The sequence below is a fragment of the Monomorium pharaonis genome, chromosome 2 (assembly GCF_013373865.1).
Source record: "Monomorium pharaonis isolate MP-MQ-018 chromosome 2, ASM1337386v2, whole genome shotgun sequence".
In the NCBI taxonomy this organism is placed as follows: Eukaryota; Metazoa; Arthropoda; class Insecta; order Hymenoptera; family Formicidae; genus Monomorium; species Monomorium pharaonis.
The window spans coordinates 25707631-25729689 of record NC_050468.1 but is presented as its reverse complement, the minus strand read 5'-3'; the positions used below and the strand labels follow the sequence as shown (position 1 = coordinate 25729689).

The window sequence follows — 22059 nt, the reverse complement described above, 5'->3', positions numbered from 1 at the left end:
ATGGATTGTATTATCTGTGTAAACGAGTTTCTTGACATCGGCAATATTTTGGAAAAATCGTTTACGTTAAAACACACAGGTTTTGTTGTCTAATTATTATATAATAGTAAAATATAATAGCAAAAGCACAAATTTTGAATCAGATGATTTTAGATCATACATACAAGTCGACAAGCTGGCAAGTTGCTACTCAAAATTGTCATATCGCGAAGAGGCATTAATTTATCAATAAATGCTCAGTCATTATTATTCTGATAGCAACACATTATGATTGCGAGTAACATGTCAGCAACAACAGACAAGTTACTGTCTGAGTACTTATAAAAAGGTTAAAGAAAAAGAATAATAAAATAATTAAAAGATTTAAAATTATTTAATTTTTATTTTTCTGCTTTAAATCTAATAGAATTTATATTAAAGTCAGTTTTACATTTGATATTAAATAACATTTTATTTAAACAATGCGTTTATGTACATAATCAGACCATTTAATCAAAAATATAGTTAAACTAATACGAGGTGCGCAAACAAAAATAATTATTTACATACTCAGTAATTACCAGAAAATTATTTCAAATTCTTTCTCCAAAATCGTTATTTATTATGTATTAAAAACTTGCACAAATTTCATGACGGTACCGAAGCAATATTATTTATAAGTATCGCAGAACATTACGTATACACATATATTAAAATAATAATATATGTGTATAAAATATATTCCATTTTATCTTATTCTTCAATATTTTGTTGGAGCCAATTCTTGAAAGCGGACACTCTCGTGAATACGTCAGGATATCCTACAGCGCATGGTCGACCAAAAGAGACAATACCGATCTGATGACCATTGGCAACAAGAGGACCACCGGAATCACCCTAAAAAAAAGTAACAATTAATTAATTGCTAATTAAATAAAAATTAAGATTTTATTTTGTTTAATTTATTTGTTTTTTTTATATTTAATTTATTGTCATATAAGTGTCATGAGTAGTATGATATTATACATATATTCCTGCTTTAAATTGTAGATATGTTTTTTTTCATTATACTTAATTCTCAATAAATAAATTTAATAAATAATTTCAAATTTTCTACGTTACAAATAAGTTCACACAGCTTAGAAATAGTTTAAAACCTTAAAAATTTTACAATTCTAAAAATTTTTTAATTTTATATTTTTTGGTATTTTTTTGTTTGGATACTTAAGAATAAATCTGTAGATATACAAAAAGATATTTAAAAAAAGATCAATATTAACAACTGAAATCGAGTTATTAAACGAAAGTAATTCCAGAATTATATATGGCAAACTAGCTTTAATTCTTGTAACATAATTTTTAGGTTCTTATAACATCTTATTGTGTCAAAGAAACTGAAAATACAGTTAATTAGACAAAGACTGTGTTGAATTGATCGATTAACCAAAATTACTCATAATGATGAGTATTTTTAACTCTGGAATAATAATCGATTAATTAACGCAGTTAGATCATTCTTTATTGTAGTTGAAAAAATATTGTCATATAACTACATTTTAATTGTTTTAACCTTTTATTTTTAACTAAATTTTTTAGTTACATCAGATTGTTGAACAGACTAAACTTTAAACTAATTTGATTCGATTATAGTTGACGTAACTAAATTCGCTCATCTGAGACTTGGTTTGTTCTACTCGATCTTTTTTTTTAGTATATTAAATAAAAAAATGTTTTTATATATAAAACGTAAAACTTCGAAGCCGTTTTTCTCAAAATACATTTTTTTATTACATGTGCGAAAGTGGTTCGTTATTATTATAATAATGTGACTTTCATAAAAATTGACATCCATGTAAGGTAAATGTTCCTCTATAAAACTATAATAAATGTAACATATAACAATTTTATAAATTATTACTTATCCTTTTCGTTAAATTTTAAATTTTTGAGAAATTGTTAATATTTTTCCCATTCTTTCCATAACAAATTAAAAAATTGATTTAAACCAGGGTATCTCTATATGTATTATATTCTATGTGATCTTTTAGTAACCATAAATTTATTTTTAAGAAATTTAAGAGCTTTATCACTATGTGTGTTTGGATTATATAAAGATAAATAATGGAATATAATGGAATAACTAATGATATATTTTTCTCGTTTTAATCCATTTGTGTAATTTAAATAATAAAATATTAAAGTTAATACTTACATGGCACGCGCCTTCGCCTGCTTTCGTGAATGTACAAATGTGAGTAGATTGTACTCTAGGTTGTTTTAGTTTGCATTGAACTTGATTATAAACCTTCAAGTCAATTTCTTGTAAATTATTAGGAACACGGCCACCATACTAAAAATAAATAACAAGTTTTTTTAAAGATCAGGCTTTACTTAATATTTGCTTTTATTGCATATAGTAATTCTATTTTATACGTACAGAAGTTCTTCCCCATCCAGATAAGGTGCAGGTGGATCCAGCAGGAGTATCATCGGCTGCTAATGGTATTGGCTGTATAAGGTCGGTGTATTCAATAGGAGTTGCCAGAGTAAGTATGCCGATGTCATTTACTAATCTGAGTGAATCAAAATTGCTATGAGGAACGGCTTGTTTTACTCTGTAAACGGTACCCTCCTCACTTAACAGATTTGTCCCGGCGTGAACAGTTAACGTTCTCAGAGAATCGGGCGAATTGTAGCTGTTAAAGAAATACATTTTGGTTGATTATTCTCTCGTTTTATAATTTAATTTTAAACATTTTTTTTCTTTTAGTACAACAACAAAGCATTTTAAATAAATTTATAAAAGAATTTTGCTTTGTTTATACGTGTCCGTATAAATTATATGAAACTAAAGTACATACCCCAATATACAATGAGCCGCAGTGAGAATGGTATTCTCATTGATGATGGATCCGCCGCAGGAATGAGATCCGTATTTTCTCAAAGATACTTGATATGGGAATTTGCCGACTGGAGCATCCTTTCCACCAACAATATGACTGTTTGGAAAGCCTGAATAAAAAGATATATTTAATAAAACAACATGTATAACTCTGCAAAATAATGTTTTTTAGCTATTGATTCTCTAACGGTTAGTGTTTTATATTTGCAAAATTTATTTTCCACATATTTTTTTTAAACTGTATTAAATTCAGAATTTATATAATGCGGTTTAGTTTACACTTAAAAATTGAAAACAGAAGTATACGTAGCACTGAAATATGTTTCTTATCAAAAAGCTATACAGTAATATTATGCGGACTCTAATGGATTAATGATATAAAATTGCGAGTATTATAAAAGTCTATCCTATATATATCTGTACTATTACTATCAATAAACATATAATTATATTATATTTATACTATATTTATACAACAATTTTATCTACAATTATATTACATTTTTTTACATTATACAAAATTTGCAAAATATATACAAATTATTTTTTTTTAATTATAAAAAAAACACAAGATGTTAAAAATATTTAGATTCTTGTTTTAAAATAATCCAATTTTAATGATAAAACATTTTAATGATAAAACATTTTCTAACAATATCGATTTTCCTATATAATTAGTGCGGGATTCTTTATATATCTTTATTATACTAAGTTTATAGTCAGTAAAAATTATAAGAATTTATTGAGAGAGAGAGAGAGAGAGAGTAATTAAAATTAAATATATTTATTCTCTTACCATAAGCGGCTACCGCTAAGCAGGCGATTATCAAGGCAAAGAACGCGTGCATATTGAAAGAGTGATACTGATAAAAATAAAGTTTCTTCGTCTATTTATATAGACCGTTTTAAGCACTTCAAAACAAAATCCGACAGATTCAATCACGAAATTCCCTCGAAATGACTTTGATAACTTAAGCTAAGCGATTAGACATGAGATTAAACTGTCTGCAGAGATCTTTGTCGCGTATTAAAATTTCGTAATCTTTATCTGGAATAAAGTGATGCAATAATTAATACTTTAGAAATAATTTATATACATTTATTATTGTATATACTTCATATTTTTTCATAAAGCTTTTTATCTATCTTTGTTATGTGCTGTATTTTACGGTAATTGGTATTTTACGGTAACTGCCGAAATCACTTATTAAAGATAAAAATTAAATTACGTATTATAAAAATAATTAAAAACTGTTTTTTTTTTGGTCTGATTTTTTTTTAGAAAGAGAACATATATATATTTTTTAAATATTTTTTTTAGAAAGAGAACATATATTTTAATTATTTTTTCAGAGAGAGGCTTGCTGAATACAAAATAAAGTTAAACGATGTAAAGTATTATAAATATAAAGATTCTAAGTGGCGAATTTAATATAAAGAATTTAAGAAATAAAATGGTATTAAAAATATTATTAAATTGTAATAAAATTATTTATTAGAGGCGTAATTAAACACTTTTATTTGGTATAAATGTAAAAAAATTTATTATGGCTTTTTCCTCGCATCTGTGAACATCAATTAATAGCATTACTCTATAGTTATTTTGTCAATTATTGAAAAGTTTGAAAATTACGTGCTTTTATATTATATAATTTTATTCTGTATAGTATATACATTACATAAAAACATTAGAAAATTAAACAGTTTGAGTAATTTAACTAAACTACCTGTCAAACTTGATCGAGGTCGATAACGTAGAGTCGTTCGTTTATTCTTGTTCATAAAAATATTTGGTTTAAAATACAAATTATGTAGCTTATGAATGGCATATCTCAGTTCAGAATAGATTGAGGAATAAGACTATATTCGTCAAATTATGATTAGAGCCATAAAAAAAAGTTATTTGTGTGATCAAATTTTATTTATCTAAACGCTTTCACTACAGATTTTTGAAAATTTGATTATACAAAAAACTTTTTTCTACGACTTTTAATCGTAATTTGACAAATATAGTCTTATTCTTCAATCTATTCTGAAGTGAGGGATGCCATTTATTTGTACGTATAAGCTACATAATTTGTATTTTGAAGCAAATATTTTTATAAACAAGAATAAACGAATGAATTTACATTATCGACTTCGATCAAATTTGACGGGCAGTTTAGCATCCTCTTAGATAGTTTAAATTTTTAAAATTAAAGGTACTCGTACAGCATTAAAAGATTCAGTGTCTATCCATTTTTCGAAAAAAAATCTCTAAGAATTTTCTAATTTATCAAATATTTTAATAAAATCTAAGTCTACAGTAATGAAATAAACACAGTGATATAAATAAATAATTAATTTACTATTTTCTCAACTTTTTAGTTCCACTAACGCTATATCATTTGTTGAAAAAAAAAGAATGTCGCAATTTATACAAGTTTGTACCGTTTCTTATTTTAATTCTATATTAATTGTATGTTCTTTTCTATTATGTTCTGCATTAATTTTATATTATTTAGCAAATTATTATTGAAATATTTTTAAAATTAAATATAAACAATTTCTTAAAATAAAATTATTATAAAGATAGTTATGTTTACATTTATTTTATTGTACTACGCATTTAGGTTAATAAATTTCTATAAAAAATCATGTTATCTAATATCTTTATTACTACTACTACTACTACTACTATTATTATTATTATTATTATAATTATTATAATTATTATTATTATTATTATTATTATTATTATTAGAGTTATAAAGAATATTAAAAGTAAACACACACAAGGATGTTATATTTACTATATTGTTTTAGATTATTACGTAAGTTGATTACATTAATGCATGTTGTATTAAAAAAAAAATAAATTTATTTCAGTAAAAACTACTTTAATAGAAAAAGTGAAAAATTTATTCTTTTATTATATATTACAAAAATTATCGTAAGGTAAAAGTAGTAAAAATATTTAAGTGTAATTTGTATAAATCGTGTACATTTTACATGTAAATGTTTTTTATTTATGAGATTTATATAATATACATATATTATATACAGTAATAATACAATGTTAATATAATTAAATCTTTATCAATTATTAATCAACATTAATCATATGTTTCTTAATCCAGTCTTGATATGAAGATACTTTAACAAACTTGTCGGGTTTTCCTAGAGCACATGGAGTCACGAAGGATGCGATTCCAATTTGAACACCCTTGGCAAGGAGAGCGCTACCTGAATCACCCTGCAACATTATAAGAAATAATTTATAATTTGTATATACATGCAACATACATTCATACATTTAAATATTATTAACAAATTAATTAATTTATAATTATATTTCTTTTCCGATAAATTATAAATTAACGAGCTTTTATTTAAAGGTAATATTAAATCTATGTATCTTACATAACATACTCCCTCGCCGGCTTTTGTAAGAGTGCATATGTGATTATCGGTTACTCTCCAAGATGTAAGCTTGCATTTACTGGGAGAATAAACCTTCAGAGTGATTTCTTGTAAGACGTTAGGTGTAGGTCCATTAAGCTGAAAGAATGATTTATATTGATTCATAAAAATTCGCACAATTATAAGCAACGTAATTAAAAATTTAAGAGTAATCATACATTGTTTACTTGCTACAACAACAATTTAGAATTTAGATTTACATTTATTTCTTAAAAATTCTTGTTTTTAAAGTTATGTTGTTGTTGTGCGAATGGGCAATATAATTAATAATTACAATGGTAAGTTTTCTCGAAATATTCTCAAAAATTCAAGAAAACGAGATAACTAAGAAGAGATAAGATTAATAATTGTATAACATTTAAGATATATTATAATATGTAATATTATTTAATACAATTTTAAATACCATTAAAATTTTTAAGGTGTTTACAATTAATTGGTATAGAAAATTATATGTTCTACAGAAAAACTTACTGAAGTTCTACCCCAACCAGATACAACGCAAGGAAGATCTGTGACAGCGATATCTTCTTGTGCAAGAGGAATGGGTTTTATCACGTCAGTGTATATAATGTCTCTGTTTAATCGAATGAGACCGACATCGTGATTAAGTTTAACATCGTCGAAACCAGTGTGCCACACCACGCTCTCCGCTTGATAAGCATCGCCTGTCTCGTTTAAGTAGATCGTACCCGCGTGAACCATGAGTTCTTCGGCGGAAACACTACGAAAAAATTAATTTTGTTAAAATACTTTTTAGGCTTTTAATTTCTGACATTACATATACACATATATTAAAATTTTTTTATTAGAAGAAATATGTGTTTGTGTGTGTGTGTGTGTGTGTGTGTGTATGTGTGTAATTTTATAAGCAATTATAAATTATAATGGAAATTAAAAGAAATTAATACATAAAATAAAAATATATTGCATAATACACTGGTCAACAAAATTAGCGCATACAAAAATTAGTGCAAACTTTTAGTTTTCCATTGTTTTTTTGCGGAGCGCTGTACGTACGTTGATCTATTCACGATTAATAAGCGATAAAAATCAAAATGACTATTTTTTCTTAAAACTTTAATAACTCGATTTAAAAAAAATCGCACAGCGATGAAAAAGATTAAAGGAAAACAAACTCGCTGTAAGATGCAAGTAAGTCTTTGAAATTTTTTTTATAACAAATGTAATGCAGCAAAGTTGTATAAAAGTTTTTATTTTAACGGGTCAAGCTTCATCATTGTGCCGTTTCGTGAAAAAAAAGATAATTGAAATCGCCAAAATTCATCCGAAAGTAGAAAGTTTAAGCTCTAAAATGCTTTTCGGGAAACAAAAATGTGATGATTTTTCGCGGTGTTACTTTGAAATTATGCAAAATTTTGACACAAATTTTTGTATGCACTAATTTTGTTGACTAGTATATTATATAATATAAATTTGATAGCATTGTAAAAACGAGAAGGGAATTATAAACCATCATTTTGTTTTCCTTCTCTCCTCTACTATAATATTTTTTAAGCGTACAGAGCATAATAACTTCATTCTATTTGCATGTCTTTTTTACGGAATATACTTTTATAATATTGTAATTTTTTTTTAAACATTGTTATATAAAAACTTATACTGTTATATTTAAAATTAATTTTTAATAATTACAGACACATACACACATATTTATAAAAGGTCATAAAAATATAAACAATTAACATAAATTATAAAGATACTTACACATTTACACAATGAGCTGCAGTCAGAACATAACGTTTATTAATAATTGATCCTCCGCAGCGAAATTTGCCTTGATATTTTAAAGCAACATGGTGTGGATATTTGCCGAGTGGGGCATCTTTGCCGCCGATGATATGTGACACTGGTAAACCTTATAAATAAAAAATTTTAAGTGCCGTAACAATAATTATTAAAATATTAATTATTATTACCTAAATATTATTATCTTTGCGTTATTATTTTTATGCAAAATAATTTAGTTACAAATTTAATTAATAAACATAAAAATATGACATACTATTACATTATATTATTATGTTAAATTACTAATATTATTAAGATTAAAAACGTAACAAATTAAAATATAACAAATTGGAAAATATATTAATAAATTAAAAGATATATATTATAAATTTAATCAGCCACACATACATACACATGCATACACACATGTATTTTATTATTTTTTATTTATCTTTATTCTAAAATAATTACTTTATTACATAAAGCTTTAAAGATTATTGTAACACAAAACTATTAAAAAACTATCTCTTAATTAAGTAAATAAAAAATATTATTATTATTTAAATTAATTTAATTTACTAATATTACAAAGATAAAGAGAGATTTTGCAAGAGAATAGTTTACCGTAAACTGTAAGTACCAAAGCAATAAAAAAGAAACTAATCGTTGTGTACATAATTGCTAAAATATATTATAAATGTTTATGACAATATTTATCAGCAACCTTTTATAATTTTTCCTACTACTTATCCGATATACAATCTATCTACTTCAATTTAAAAGATTTTAAATTATAAAAGTATTTTTATTTTGTGTAATGAAATATTTATCCATTCAGAAAATCACAATCTTTTGATTTGAAATAAGATTGAAGATTTATGAATTCAGGTGTTAATAATTATCGTCGTTACTTATCTTCATAAATAACTTAAATATGTATAAATGTATTTTATGACAATTAAACATACATTTTTACCATAAATTAGCAATTTTTTAAATATTTTTTTTACAGATCTTTTCCTAGTAGAAATATATATGCAATTCTAAACTATCCAAAAAATTAAATATTATGTTTAATCATTTTTTATTTTTGTAGTTTTTGTACACAATTTCTTCCACAAACAACATCGTTAAAATTTTTAATTGTATATAATATTAAATGTTTATTTCACCAATATTTAATGTTTTTGATATTTTTGTATGTGATTATAAAAATCTATATATGTTCAATACATACATTTGGACATTGTACTTCACGTAAAGATTGATAACTAATATTATTAAACATGATTATAAATCATTTATCAATGTTGTAAGATTAATATCGTTCTCATTTCTTAAGTGAAAGATAATCAAGTGGTTTTTCCAAATGTTATCAAAAATATTTAATCAGCGTGTGACTTTTAATCATGAATGAAGTTTGATGTCTTCTTTATAGTGTATTAATAATCATTTCATATTACGATTAAGATAAAAGTTATTTAATTATATGAAGAGTAACGAACAAAATAATACGTTTATAACAATATACATAACAAATAATAACAAATAAATAAAAACTTTATTTGGTATCAAAAGAAGTTCTTATTAATAATACAATATATTAATGTTATAAAATATGTTCTTAAATGTAACCAAAACTTTGTATTTTGTAGTTTATTTGAATTAAAGTATTATTGTTTCAAAAATGACTTGTCTTTTTTACAACTGTAGATATTAAAGGATGATATATTTTTCAGTAAGATATTGAACCAAATAATTAAGGCTTACTTAATTGTTTTATTTATATTTAAAAAAATTATTTATGCAGAGACATATATTAAAATAAATTAAATAAAAATAAGGATTTTATTTTTACTCAAAAAATAAAATTAATCCTTCCTATAGAATGTTTATAAATAAACAAAAAAAAATTTCTAACTTTAAAGGGATCCTAAAGTTGCTTGTTTTACTGACATTTTTAAAATAAACTTTTGGTTAACTTTATAGAATCGCAAAACTCTTTTACAGAATTAAAGTACGTACCAAAATCTAGGGGAAAAAAGTGTTTACATAAAAAAACACAAAAAATTTTATTTTTGGTACGTAGAGCTGTCACTTGATGACAATATTTGCTTATACGAAATCTATAATGATATAATGTACAAAATAAAACCTTATTTCTCTAGAGATAACATATACAAACAATATCGTGCAATTCAAACTAAGATTAAAAATCTAGAAAAGCTTAGCTTTTTTAACTTTTCATAATTGCAAATTTAGATATAAGTTAAAAAAAGAGCAGTCTAAAAAAATTTTTTCTATTCTTGGTATGAAGTACAGTTCATATAATAATATTAATACGTGTACTTTAATTCTGCAAAAGAATTTTCAAATCTATAAAAGAAATACATACAAAATCTTGTTAATGATATGCACGAATGACTATCTATATTTTTTAAGTTTGATGGACATTTCAGCATTTCCTTCATATTATTTAAATTAAACTGTAAGGCTTAAAGCAAAAATAAATTTAGAATAACAAAGAAACTAAACATTATCTTCTCCAAACCAGTTTTAAAATAATTATTAATTACAAAAATAAAATCTACTCTTACATATCACAATTTGTTCATGTGTTATGACATCTTAAACGCCGAAATTGAATTTTTCATCAATAATATATTTTAGATTTTAAGTTTTTTCTCAAAATAAAGTAATTTGATATTAAACATTATAAAAACAGTTTTATTTTATATATTGTGCAGGATTGTCTGTTTTCTATTAACTTAGGATGATATGTACATTTCCTTTGTAAAAACCGCTATCATATTCCCTACGTTAGGGCAACAGATAATTTATTTTCTCAAGAGATGGCGCCATTGTACGCATAGTTGAAGAAATAATATTTACACAATAAAGGAATAATATTTATAAATGTCAGCAAAAATAAATATTAAATAAAATATATTAAATAAAAATATACAAATTCTCTATGTAAAATAAATTTGTGCGCATGACATTTAATTTACATATTTTATAAAATTATAACGTTGTATGAAAAATTTTTTATTCCGTTAATTAAATTGTGTTGTATATCATTTTCTTAACTAAAAAAAATGGTATAAAATATTATAATGTATTAAAGATATATTATAAATTGTATTAATAATTAAGAATATATCATTTAAAAAAATATATATATGTATATTATGTATTATATATGTATAGTATATATTTTTACATAGCAAAGATGTCTGAATAATTGTTTTTTAATTTCATGTGTGCGTGTTCGTGTGCGTGCGTGTGTGCGTGTGTGTGTGTGTGTGTGTGTGTAATATATCTATAAAAATAGGTCAAATAAATAAGATTTATACTAAAAGAAAATAGATGTAATATGCATAAGATACAATATATTTAATCTCTTCAATGCTTGTCAAATTATATTTATTACATAATCTTGCTTTATTTGCTTTAAATTTAAGTACATTTAACACAGCGCAAATAAAATTCGAACAATGGCATAAATAAAGCTTATGGTATAAAGATTTCCTTTATTCTCATCTTTTATTTTTTGAATGTCTTAAGATGTCTGCCTTGTTCATATACTGACACTACCGTTGAAAATTTTATAACGAGAAGAAAGAACTGAAAGACACTGTTTGCAAATCATTAGTCTGACAATAAAGGCGCGCTCGAGATGAGGAGACGGAAGTCTCTTCACCCTGATGTCTATATAAGAATCAGTGAATTGCGAAATAGCTTTGACAATTTAGGCCCATCACTTCATTGTGTGTCTCGTGTAACTTTGCACAACTCGTACGCTAAATAAGATATAATCGTCGAGCGAAAACTTTCTTAATTTACATAAGGACCCAAAGAAAATATATATAATTTTTTTACATCAAATGACGGATTAATATTTTAATTTTTTTCAAAAATCTTCTCTGAAAATTTTAAATTACATTTTAAAGGTAAAAGGAAAAAATCGCGCTTCGCAAAAGTTGGCATGTCACTCTACTGTTTCATTCATCCTTTTTTTAACACACACACAATGTACCTTTTCCATTTAATTAATATTATATGCAAAAATAAAATTAACAATAAGATTATAAAGTACTGTTATAACAATTTTTATTAGAGAAATACAAGATTTAGAAGAAATAATATAACTGAGTAATTACTTTAAAAAATATAAATTTCGAATAATAATGTTTCTTTTCTGTTTGTAAATAATATTAGACACAAATAAAATTTATAATAAGTTTATAATGTATCATATACAAAGTTTTAAAAAAAAGATAGAAAATAAATAATATAATACAAGTAATTAATCAAATTTATAAATTCTGAATAAAAATAATCTGTTCTATCTTTAATTATATTAGTAGATTTTTTCATAATATGCACTACTTAAAATGCCTAATAACTATATAAATTTTTATACATCATTAGCTAACATAAAGTTGAATTTTGTTTTTTAGTTTGACTATTTTTACAATTTCAAGGGCTGTATTTTTTTTAAACTTGATTGTAACTATATTCCATAATAAAATCTTTCTTAAGCAAAAGTAAATAAATTCTTTTATTCTGTAGCCGCAAATGAACATCCTACTCTTTAGGATGATTCTCATGGCGTGGCGGGCAATAAATACGGGGGATGTGTGGTCCCCAAGGATCGGGTGCGAAGGCGATTGCGAATAACAAGAACCCTTCGTCTAGCGCGAGTCTTGATCCTGTTAACAGGATCATCCTGGCATCGTCGATGAGATCGTGAGAGAAAATTAGGCGCATTTGGATTTCTCGTCGCGTTGCACGGATATTATCTCGACGGTTCGATCAAACAAACGCAAGATGAATTTGTTCTCGTGCAAGTTTATTATTTTTCCGTCAAGTTTATCAGAGTCATAAAGTCATAGAGTTATAGAGTTATTATTTTATTATTACTATTATTACTAACAGCTGTATATAATTGGGATAAACGCAACGTAATTTAGTGTAAAGAAACAAATGTTGCATAAAAAATAAAACTTGTTGTGTGCAATTCAAATTAAACTTATCGAACACGATTTGTTAAGATCCGAGGGCAGGCGATTGGTTCCAAGTATTTTTTTTTTTTTTTACCGGTCGAATGTCTATTCCGCATCGCTAGGGTGACTCGCATTACGCGGTTACGATATTTACATATGCATATCATTTATCGTATCGCTAGGGAAAAGACTCCACGCCGGTAATATCCCACAGGACTCTCTATATATCCAAATCGCATTACCGCGCTGCCCATTCCGGGCTAAGCTGCGCCCCGAACGATTTGATATGCGTGAGCTGTATAACCGAGTTAACAATCCGATATGACAGATGGTGTTTCGTGCATGCAGCATCCGATTCGATACCGCGTTACCAACGACAGACGCCGATGACATATATCTGGAACGTCGCGAGAATAGACACCTCGCGGGAAATGTCGCGCTATCTAAAAGGCATATTCTTTAATATATTACGATCGTTCCTCGATCACGCGCGCACGTCTCGCGCGAAACGAATAAACGAATCCTCGCGCACGCTCGGCGGCTAGGCGGCGGCGGACGCGGACTTTGTTGCAAGGGGCATCCGTTAACCGCGCGCTGGGGAAAAAGGTGCAAAGGACGCCCGCGAGCGTCACGGAGCTGAACGGAGTAGTTTCGAAGATTACCGCTTTCGGGAACGATCATCGCGAAGGCTACCTCCACCCCCGAGTCACGGCGGAATCCACGAAATGGCACGGCGCGGCGGCGCGGCCGGGCCCCGTTTCTCCGACTCCCTTTTCCAGTGTCCACCCGATTCCGCGCTCGGCGGCGTGTATACTTACGACGGTTTTAAAAGCCGAGCGGGTCAGGTCGAGGCGGTTGCGTTCTTCACGTAATCGCTGCATTTGAAGGAAAAAAAAGAAACGAAAAAAGAGAGAGAGGGGGGGAAAGGAAGAATTGCCGAGGAACATCTCGAACCGACTCCGGAGATCGATGGGAATTTGCGAGTCGTGGGTGCGACGACCCCCGAAAAACGCCGTACGCGAACGCGGCCCGAGAGTTGCCTTTCGAGAGTGGGCGATAGTTACTTTTATGCCCCGTAATTATACATTCCTCTGGCCGTGAGGCTGCGAGTTTTAAGGGTTACATTTAGAGCGCCCGGAGCGTCGACAGCGGCGGCGGCAGCAGCAGCAACAGCAGCAGCAGCAGCGTTTTCGCGCGCTTCTCCCACGATCTGCGCGACCGTCGTCCTCGGAGAATCGCGAGCGGCGCAAAACGCCTCGGTCTGCGCCTCGATCGACCAAAAGGCTGAATACCGTCGGTCATGCATACCCCCGAGAAATCAATTTTTTAATGAAGGGGGGGGCCTCGAAGGTTTATCGTTTCGGAAATATCGTCGAATACGCGACCGCGAGAACACGCGGTTTCGAAACCACAAAATTATGGATTTGAAGAAAAGTCTCATGCGGCAAAAAGGAGATCGAGTTTTCTTTCGCAACTTTTTTAGAATTAAATGCAATAAACTGTATTCTATTATTATCGAAATTAAGTCAATTCTCTCTTTGCGTTAATTGTTAGTTAACATAACTGACAATAAGTGTTAGAATTTTGTGTCTTGGTACACAGGAAAAATTATATAAATAAGAATATAAAATCTTCTTTATGAAATTTAAATATACACAACTTGTTCACATAAAGAAATTTTGTGTAGATTTAATTTAAAAAATGTATATTTAGTTTTATTCAAAAATAATTTTTATAAGTAAAGAGAAAAAAAAATTAGTTCCGAATTGTTTTTATATACATGTTTCTGATTTAATTCTTTTGAATTCCCTCTAATTCCTGCCAATTTATTCAAATACAGTTATATATTAATTTTTTAAAGTAATTATAAATATTAAAATAAAAATTTATTTGAAATATTAATGCATTTGTATTATTTTTTCAATTGCCAAGCTGTTAAGATAGTATATAAAATAAATTAATAAAATAAAATAGTTTATAAATTTTGTAATAAAATAATGTTAATGAATATTGTTATAAAATTAAGCTTATTATAAAATGCGAACTAAAGTAATTTATAATTATGGATCATAACTGATAATTAAGTGCAAATCAACTGCGAATGAGTACGTGTATCGAATCACTTTCATCGAAAAGTGAAATGTTTTGTTCTGTACAAGATTTTTATCTTTTTCCGGGTAGATCGTGTACAGATATATATCATGTACAAATTAATTTATTTTATCGTACATAAATTTGGCGAAAAGATATACGTACTATTTACATAACAGATGACACTCTTGAGAACGTCGCGTGTTCCATCACGACTGATAGAATCGCACGTGACACAGATAATCAGTGGCTTCCAAGAATTACGCTTTTCAATGATATGATGGAAATCCCCGTCTCAGACGAGATTCGATATGTGCATCTCAACATCCGTTATCTCTGGTTAGATAACGTTATCGATAAACGCGCGAGTAGAACGATGCCGAGACGTTGCCACGCGGTATACGATGATAATTATTAGTGTACAAGCTACCCTGTACTTACGAAGGACCTATTATTAGTACGGACACGTATTACCGTCGGGTTCTCCTTCGCTTATGGCCCATAAGTGATTTCCACCATAAGCGTCCGAGGAAAGTATCGGTAAATTGAGTACTCGAGCCGCAAAGAAGACGTCAGCGCGTGACGGCTCTTTCGTCTTACGTGAATTTAAGGATTGTTTTAGAGTCGTTAGGTCACTTGTGGACTTTCGCTGTCGGAAAATGCGCGAATTTGTCGTCAACGGCAAATCAACACCTCTAAAACTCTTTTCCCCGTCTTTCTGTATCGTTGTAATTAAAATTTTTAAACAGACGTGATAAACGATATATTATTTTTACGGTGTTTTGAAAATAAGAAATTTATCCTAAAATGTAAAAAGAATCAGATTGGCATGCTATATAAATATCGTTTTTACGTCAATGCAATCACACAATTACAAATTAGAAGCTAATAAAAATTTAAAAAAATAAAAAACATTTTTTCGTATATTTTACTTATATAAATATTTTTTTACAAGATTAATATGCAAGATTTATATTTTTGTAAATTATCTTGTTATAAGTTTTGATTATTCAAATATTTTTAATGTTGTGTTAAATTTACATATAAAATATATTAATTATATACATATGTAGAAAAATTAGTTTACATGGACTATTGCATAGTTAATGGAATATCTGATTCATTATTCTAATATAAATTTTAATACATTTGCAACTGTCACGATATTGTGTGTTACGACTGTTATATTATTTACGTAAATACAGATCATCCCTCAGATTTCATCAATTAATTAATGCTGGATTAGCAGTTTTCAGCATCAATTACGCAAACAACACTATAATTTGTTGATATTGTTAAATGTAAATATTGAACGCAGGTTGACTGTCCCTCGTCACTACGCGATGCTGTAAGAGCGGCAAATTATTCTATGTTTAATATGCATATTAAATTAATTTATCGTATTCAATATATGCCGGAACATTGATTCACGATTCGTCTCTTTAAACGGTATTTCATTAATTTAAATTAGGTAATATATTCGATATTGGTTTTCTTTTATAATTTCATAACTCCAAGACATATATTTGTATAATAGTATTAACAAACGGTCATTAACAAAGTCTATGGTTTTGTGTAAATAAATATTTTTCTAATTTTTTTTTTTTAAATTAATGCTCTTGTGTACTTTCGATGTAGTTTTTAAAAGAGTAACATAGAAATATAATCCAGTGTAAAGTAAATGAGAAGTTTAAAAATACTGAAAGAAGAAACAAATATATCGTACAGGATACACCACCAAGTTTACGGCTAATAATTGTAGTAATCTTGCAATTAGTTCCCGTTCTTTTTCGTCTAGCTCCTAAATTTCAAGGACGGACGCGGACGTATTTACGTGCATCGGCGCGCATCCGGAAGGGTCGCCGCGGCGGCGAGTCGTAGATCGTGATTAATGGAGAAGCGGGTCGAGCGGGATCTCTACGTGCCGACGAAATCGAGGAGCGCTTAGCGTGAAATTTACCCGATGAATTGTTCTCACAATTATCATGATCTACGGGTTCGGGGATCCAAGAAACACGAAAGTCTCGGAGCAGTCCGCTAATCTCTGTTCGGCGAACCCTTCACTTTAGCGCCCTTCCCTCCCTCCCTCCCTCGCTCTCTCTCTCTCTCTCCCCTTCCGTCTTCCTCCCGCGTTTCTTCTCTCTTCCTGCCTTCCTCTCCGGCAGCCGCTGGCATCACCCTTTCGGGGGGCACCTTCTCACCCACACCCGCGCCGCGGCGGCAGCAATACTCTTCGACGGGGAATGGTTCCGCCGACGCGAGGATCTCGGAAATTTTTAAGTCGATCGCGAAACTATAATTATCCTTTAGGCTATGTGCGGTATGCAGCGAGTAGGTGCGCGCGAGAAGCCGACCTTCCGGCGCGATTGCTCCCGTCGAGACGTCTGCTCCTACGATCGGATCGTGATGAATCTAGGCTTCGACTTTCTGCAAAAAAGTTCAGCGAAATTGCCGAAACTAACAGCCGCGATTTCGTCAAGTGAAGGTCACCCTCGGGCATTCAAATATATACCGTATACGTGATGATTACAATAATAATTCTCTAAACTGATTCTTTATTTAATTGATTTTTTATTCGAGCTCTTTGCCGAATCGTCAAATTGAAAATCTTCTCTCTGGAACCGTTCGTATTACACAAAAGAGGAAGCAACAAAAATAAGTTGAAACTAGACTTTTTTATAAGATCTCTTTTCAACATTGCTTTTCGAATAACCCGTTTGGAAGAAATGAGAAATTGATTGTATCATCCGTTGAGATATTTTATTTTCCCGCATCTCGTGTCGATACCATTTTTTGCCGTCGAGTTTCTTTTTTTTTTTCTCGCGCTAGTATGTTCCGCTTTACGGGCAGATTGATCATCGACGAAGACAGAACGCTGCTAAACATTTTCTTGTATCTTCCGAGGTTGCTTCTTCACATTATAGAAGAATTTCGGATGTTCGTGCAAAGTGATTTATGAAGGATTTCTTGCCCGAGCTGGAAACCATTTCGACCGGTGCAACGGCAATCTTGGTCACGGTGATTTGATCAAATCAACCCCGCTTTATTATCTGCAATTAATGAAAATTGCAAGAATTATCGCATGAGTAATATAGTTTGTGATTTCGGAAAGAAAATTAGTTTTAAATGAAGGCATATCGTAGTTCGAAGCTCCGAGAAAGTCGAATTATCTCACCTTTATCTTTTGAGCCTATCATTTAAGCCAGGGTTTCGTGATATTTTGTGATATTTTATAATTTTAAACCGCATATCATCACATTATATTTCAAATCTGATTAAATACGTATATTAATTAAAAAGTAATTAATCATATCGCAACACAGTTTAACAAAAAAAAAACACCAAAACAGGACTAGTTATTTTCTGTAGTTTTTTTAAACGATAAATGTAACAATAGTTTCGTCGGTTTCCAAATTGTTCCATCATTAATTTTGAAAAAGTTGCAATTAAAGTGGTAAAAAAAGCTATTGATGAATAGCAATTGTGGGAGAACAATTTGAAAACTGAATTCAGTATTATATTCATCATCTAAATAATTATAAGAAATAACTAGCCTTATTCTCTGATGTTAAGAAAATATTTTTTGTCGAACTATATAATAGATAATTATAAATAAAAATACATTACAATTAAAGTTATATTAATGTCAATTTAATCAAATCTAATTTTCTGTTTATACAGTATGTTTTAGAATTTTTTGTACAATTCTTTAATACTATCCTTTACAAATTAAGAAAAAAAGTTACATATAAAAAAAGTTCTAAAGTATTTTATGAAATGTTGAGACAAAAATCTCAAAATGTTTTATCAAAATTACAAACTTTGTAAAAAACATTTTTTTACCTATATATGTTAGCATTTTAAAATAACTTAATAAAAAAAAAACTTAAATAAAAAATTGTTTTTACAATTTTATATTTTACTATAAGTTTTTAATAAAGCATTTTAGAATCTATAATATATTTATAACTTTTATTATAACTTTTTTTTCTTATTTCAGCTTATAGAATATTTTAAAATGTGTACAAAAAATCCGAGAACAGCTTCTCTATATAAAATGTAATATAAAATTAATAAACAGATATAATGTGTATGTAATGCTTTTTAAATACTTTTATTTATAATAATAATAAAAATCTATATTTTCGTTTATCACAATTATACGTAACTATTTAAAAGATTTTAATCAATCAAATTGATATCCATTACCAAGAATCCCTTTATAAAGGACTCAAGCTCTCAGCGGATTCGCGAATAAATCTGTCAGCCCTTTTGTCGTCTATTTTCTAAACTAGGATTGATCGTTGTCAGACATGGGAGCGAGAATGCTTCTTCTTCATTTAAAGAACGACGTCACGCAAGTGATGCTCAAATTAGGGTTATAATCCCCCAGCCATCTGATATAACGTTTCCCCCTCGGCCTGGTCGCTATTTACCGATAGCATTTTAACCCTCGATTTGTCGTCAACAGCTTTCGAGTCCATTGGGAATCTCACTGCATGATTTTGCTTCACGGGAACGACATGTGTATTGCACACGAGTGAAACTATCGTTGTTTCGCAGTTGCATACTTGCACAGTAAAACGTTACGACCATACTTTTACATCAAATTTAACACGAAACTTGATCATTTGGCTATCAGCCTGGTGTAGCAGTCTTTACAAAGAGTAAATAAAATTAAACGTGAGGTGGTTATATTCATTATTATGATGTAAATATGATGTAAATATAGACTTGCGTTTATTTGAAACTGATTGCTAATAAAATAAAGACTTTCGAAATTTTACACATTTTAACGGTTTAAAGAAAGATTTTGTGTAAAATGGAAAATTAGTACAGACGTCACGACGACTGTTAATGTTAAGTATATTTAATGTGCTAATAAGTGTAGATTGTTTATATGACATTTATTATTTCCATATTTTTTCTTCGCATCTTGCTTTTAATTAACATTTTGCAACATTGGCGATCACTGTTACTTGACAGCAACGCGATGCAAATATACATTTCTTTAGCAGCACACATTTTATGTAAAAATAAATGTTCTTATAATGTCTTGTAATGTAATTCATGATTCATTTTTAACTTACTTTATAATATAAATATAAGGAAACAATGCAACAAAAACTATTTTATGCGAAGAAAGACTAGAAATGTTGGATTCTTTTATTATTTTTCCCTTTCTATTGTTATCTCTGTATGTGACTTAATATTATAAATAGAATATAGTAAATATATTTACATATTAAAATATTATATATTACCTTATTTCCGAAAGAAATTAATATTTTGATATTTGTCGACAGTTGAAGGCTAAAGATAAAAGTTTCATTAATTATCTCGTACGTTCGTCTTTAAATTTTATCTTATAATTTTATCAAGTGTCCGATGTACTTGTGAACGATGTGAACGATAAACCTGTCAGAATTGCAAATTACTGCCTCGCTTAAAATATGCAAGACATGCATATAAAAATTCTCATCTCACGATTGTAGTGTCACGCGACGCAAGAAATCGAAATTGGGTCATCGTGCAAATAACACGGATGGAAGTGACACGGTGCGAACTCAGAAATAAAAAAAAGAGGAAGGCGTGTCTGAGAGAACATTACGGCCACCAGGGACGCGCTGCAAAATGGCGGAGATGCAGCCTCAGGCACTTATTAGTCCGCGGTCACTCGACAAATGCAATGTCTTCGATTCGATTCGAGCCGTATTGTGTCAGACAGAAAAGATGGTTTGTTTAAGATGTTTAAAAATAAACCGGTCGCATTACATCATCGATTAATTCTGCAAAATTTAAGCGTAAGTCAAGTAATTAAAGTGATAATAAAATAATATAAACAGTATATACATATGTAATCTATATACGATTTACGATAGATAAATAATAGTAATGTGGGTAACAATAATATCAACAATGACGTACTCAATAAATATTATCGATAAATATTTGTTTAATCATGAGTATATAATTTTCAGGAAGATGCAAAATTCACATTCAATGATTAATAATATAATAACGTGCGAATTCCTACAACGTTTATACGATCAACAAAAGTCTTTATAAATAATTTTGCATTTGTAAATAAATCCAGATAACAAAGCATGTTAAACTAAATCGCATAAATCTGTGATTACTTATGATACTGACAACTTGTATTTTCCGATTTTGAAAGCAATACATAGGCAACAATGTATATGTGTATTGTCAACAGATTAACAGAGCAAGATAGTAGTAGAAAGATCAAAGTTACCCAACATTATTAGTAATATAATAGCGTCATAATATCAGTTATTATTACAATGAAACACAAATTTTGATAATAAATCTGATAATTTCAAAATTGCCGGCATGTTTCTAATACATTACTAACCAAAGTTATCATATTGTAAAAGCAATTTTTCCAACAAATGTCCTTCAGTTGCTGCAATTCCGATATATACTTGCGAGCAATATTTCATATTATTGAGATTTATTATAATCGCGCGTCGAAAAGATCAACGCTATTCGATATAACGCTATATCGTCGCCTCCGAAATTGCATCGATCCTTCCGAAGCGATAGTCACGACCAGCCGGGATATTTTGATAATTCCCTTTTTTGCGAGCGTGTAACGCGGAAGAGATCAAAGGCTTGCCAGTAGCACCTGTCCTCTATCCCCGTCTTGTCATCCAGCGGGACTGCGCCAGGGGGCTGGAGAACCCAATGAACTCTCTCTTTCCGTATCTCCGTTTCTCCCCGATGTTCTCCCTCTACCCCCTTCCTCTCTCTCTCTCTCTCTCTCTCTCTCTCTCTCTCTTCATTTCCCGTCATTACTTTTTTCTACCCCTTCTCTCCCTCTCTCATTTCCCCTCATTTATC

General features: G+C 29.2%; 1 protein-coding gene and 1 long non-coding RNA gene across 2 annotated transcripts; one reads left to right on the top strand and one right to left on the bottom strand.

Annotated features, from left to right (window-relative positions):
* Nucleotides 1-577: 577 nt before the first annotated feature.
* Nucleotides 578-8787, bottom strand: LOC105828230 (transmembrane protease serine 3). The gene is made up of 10 exons (XM_036283045.1): nucleotides 8720-8787; nucleotides 8072-8222; nucleotides 6818-7067; nucleotides 6284-6421; nucleotides 5970-6116; nucleotides 3678-3768; nucleotides 2841-2991; nucleotides 2417-2675; nucleotides 2192-2329; nucleotides 578-876 (listed from the first exon to the last, which is right to left on the bottom strand). Exons 1-10 carry the CDS (start codon nucleotides 8769-8771, stop codon nucleotides 733-735), a joined length of 1521 nt encoding a protein of 506 aa, XP_036138938.1. The 5' UTR covers nucleotides 8772-8787; the 3' UTR covers nucleotides 578-732.
* A 6333-nt stretch (nucleotides 8788-15120) lies between these two features.
* On the top strand, nucleotides 15121-21953 carry LOC105828231. Its single transcript, XR_001138395.3, has 3 exons — nucleotides 15121-15735; nucleotides 20691-20999; nucleotides 21177-21953. It is a non-coding gene; the product is annotated as an uncharacterized LOC105828231 (long non-coding RNA).
* Nucleotides 21954-22059: the final 106 nt, after the last annotated feature.

Coding starts and splice junctions, on each gene's coding strand:
- LOC105828230 (XM_036283045.1), bottom strand. CDS start 8,771: ATGTACACAACGATTAGTTTCTTTTTTATTGCTTTGGTACTTACAGTT. Junction 7,068..8,071: donor GCAGCTCATTGTGTAAATGT/GTAAGTATCTTT, acceptor ATTTTTTCGTAG/TGTTTCCGCCGAAGAACTCA. Junction 2,330..2,416: donor CTGGATGGGGAAGAACTTCT/GTACGTATAAAA, acceptor ATTTATTTTTAG/TATGGTGGCCGTGTTCCTAA.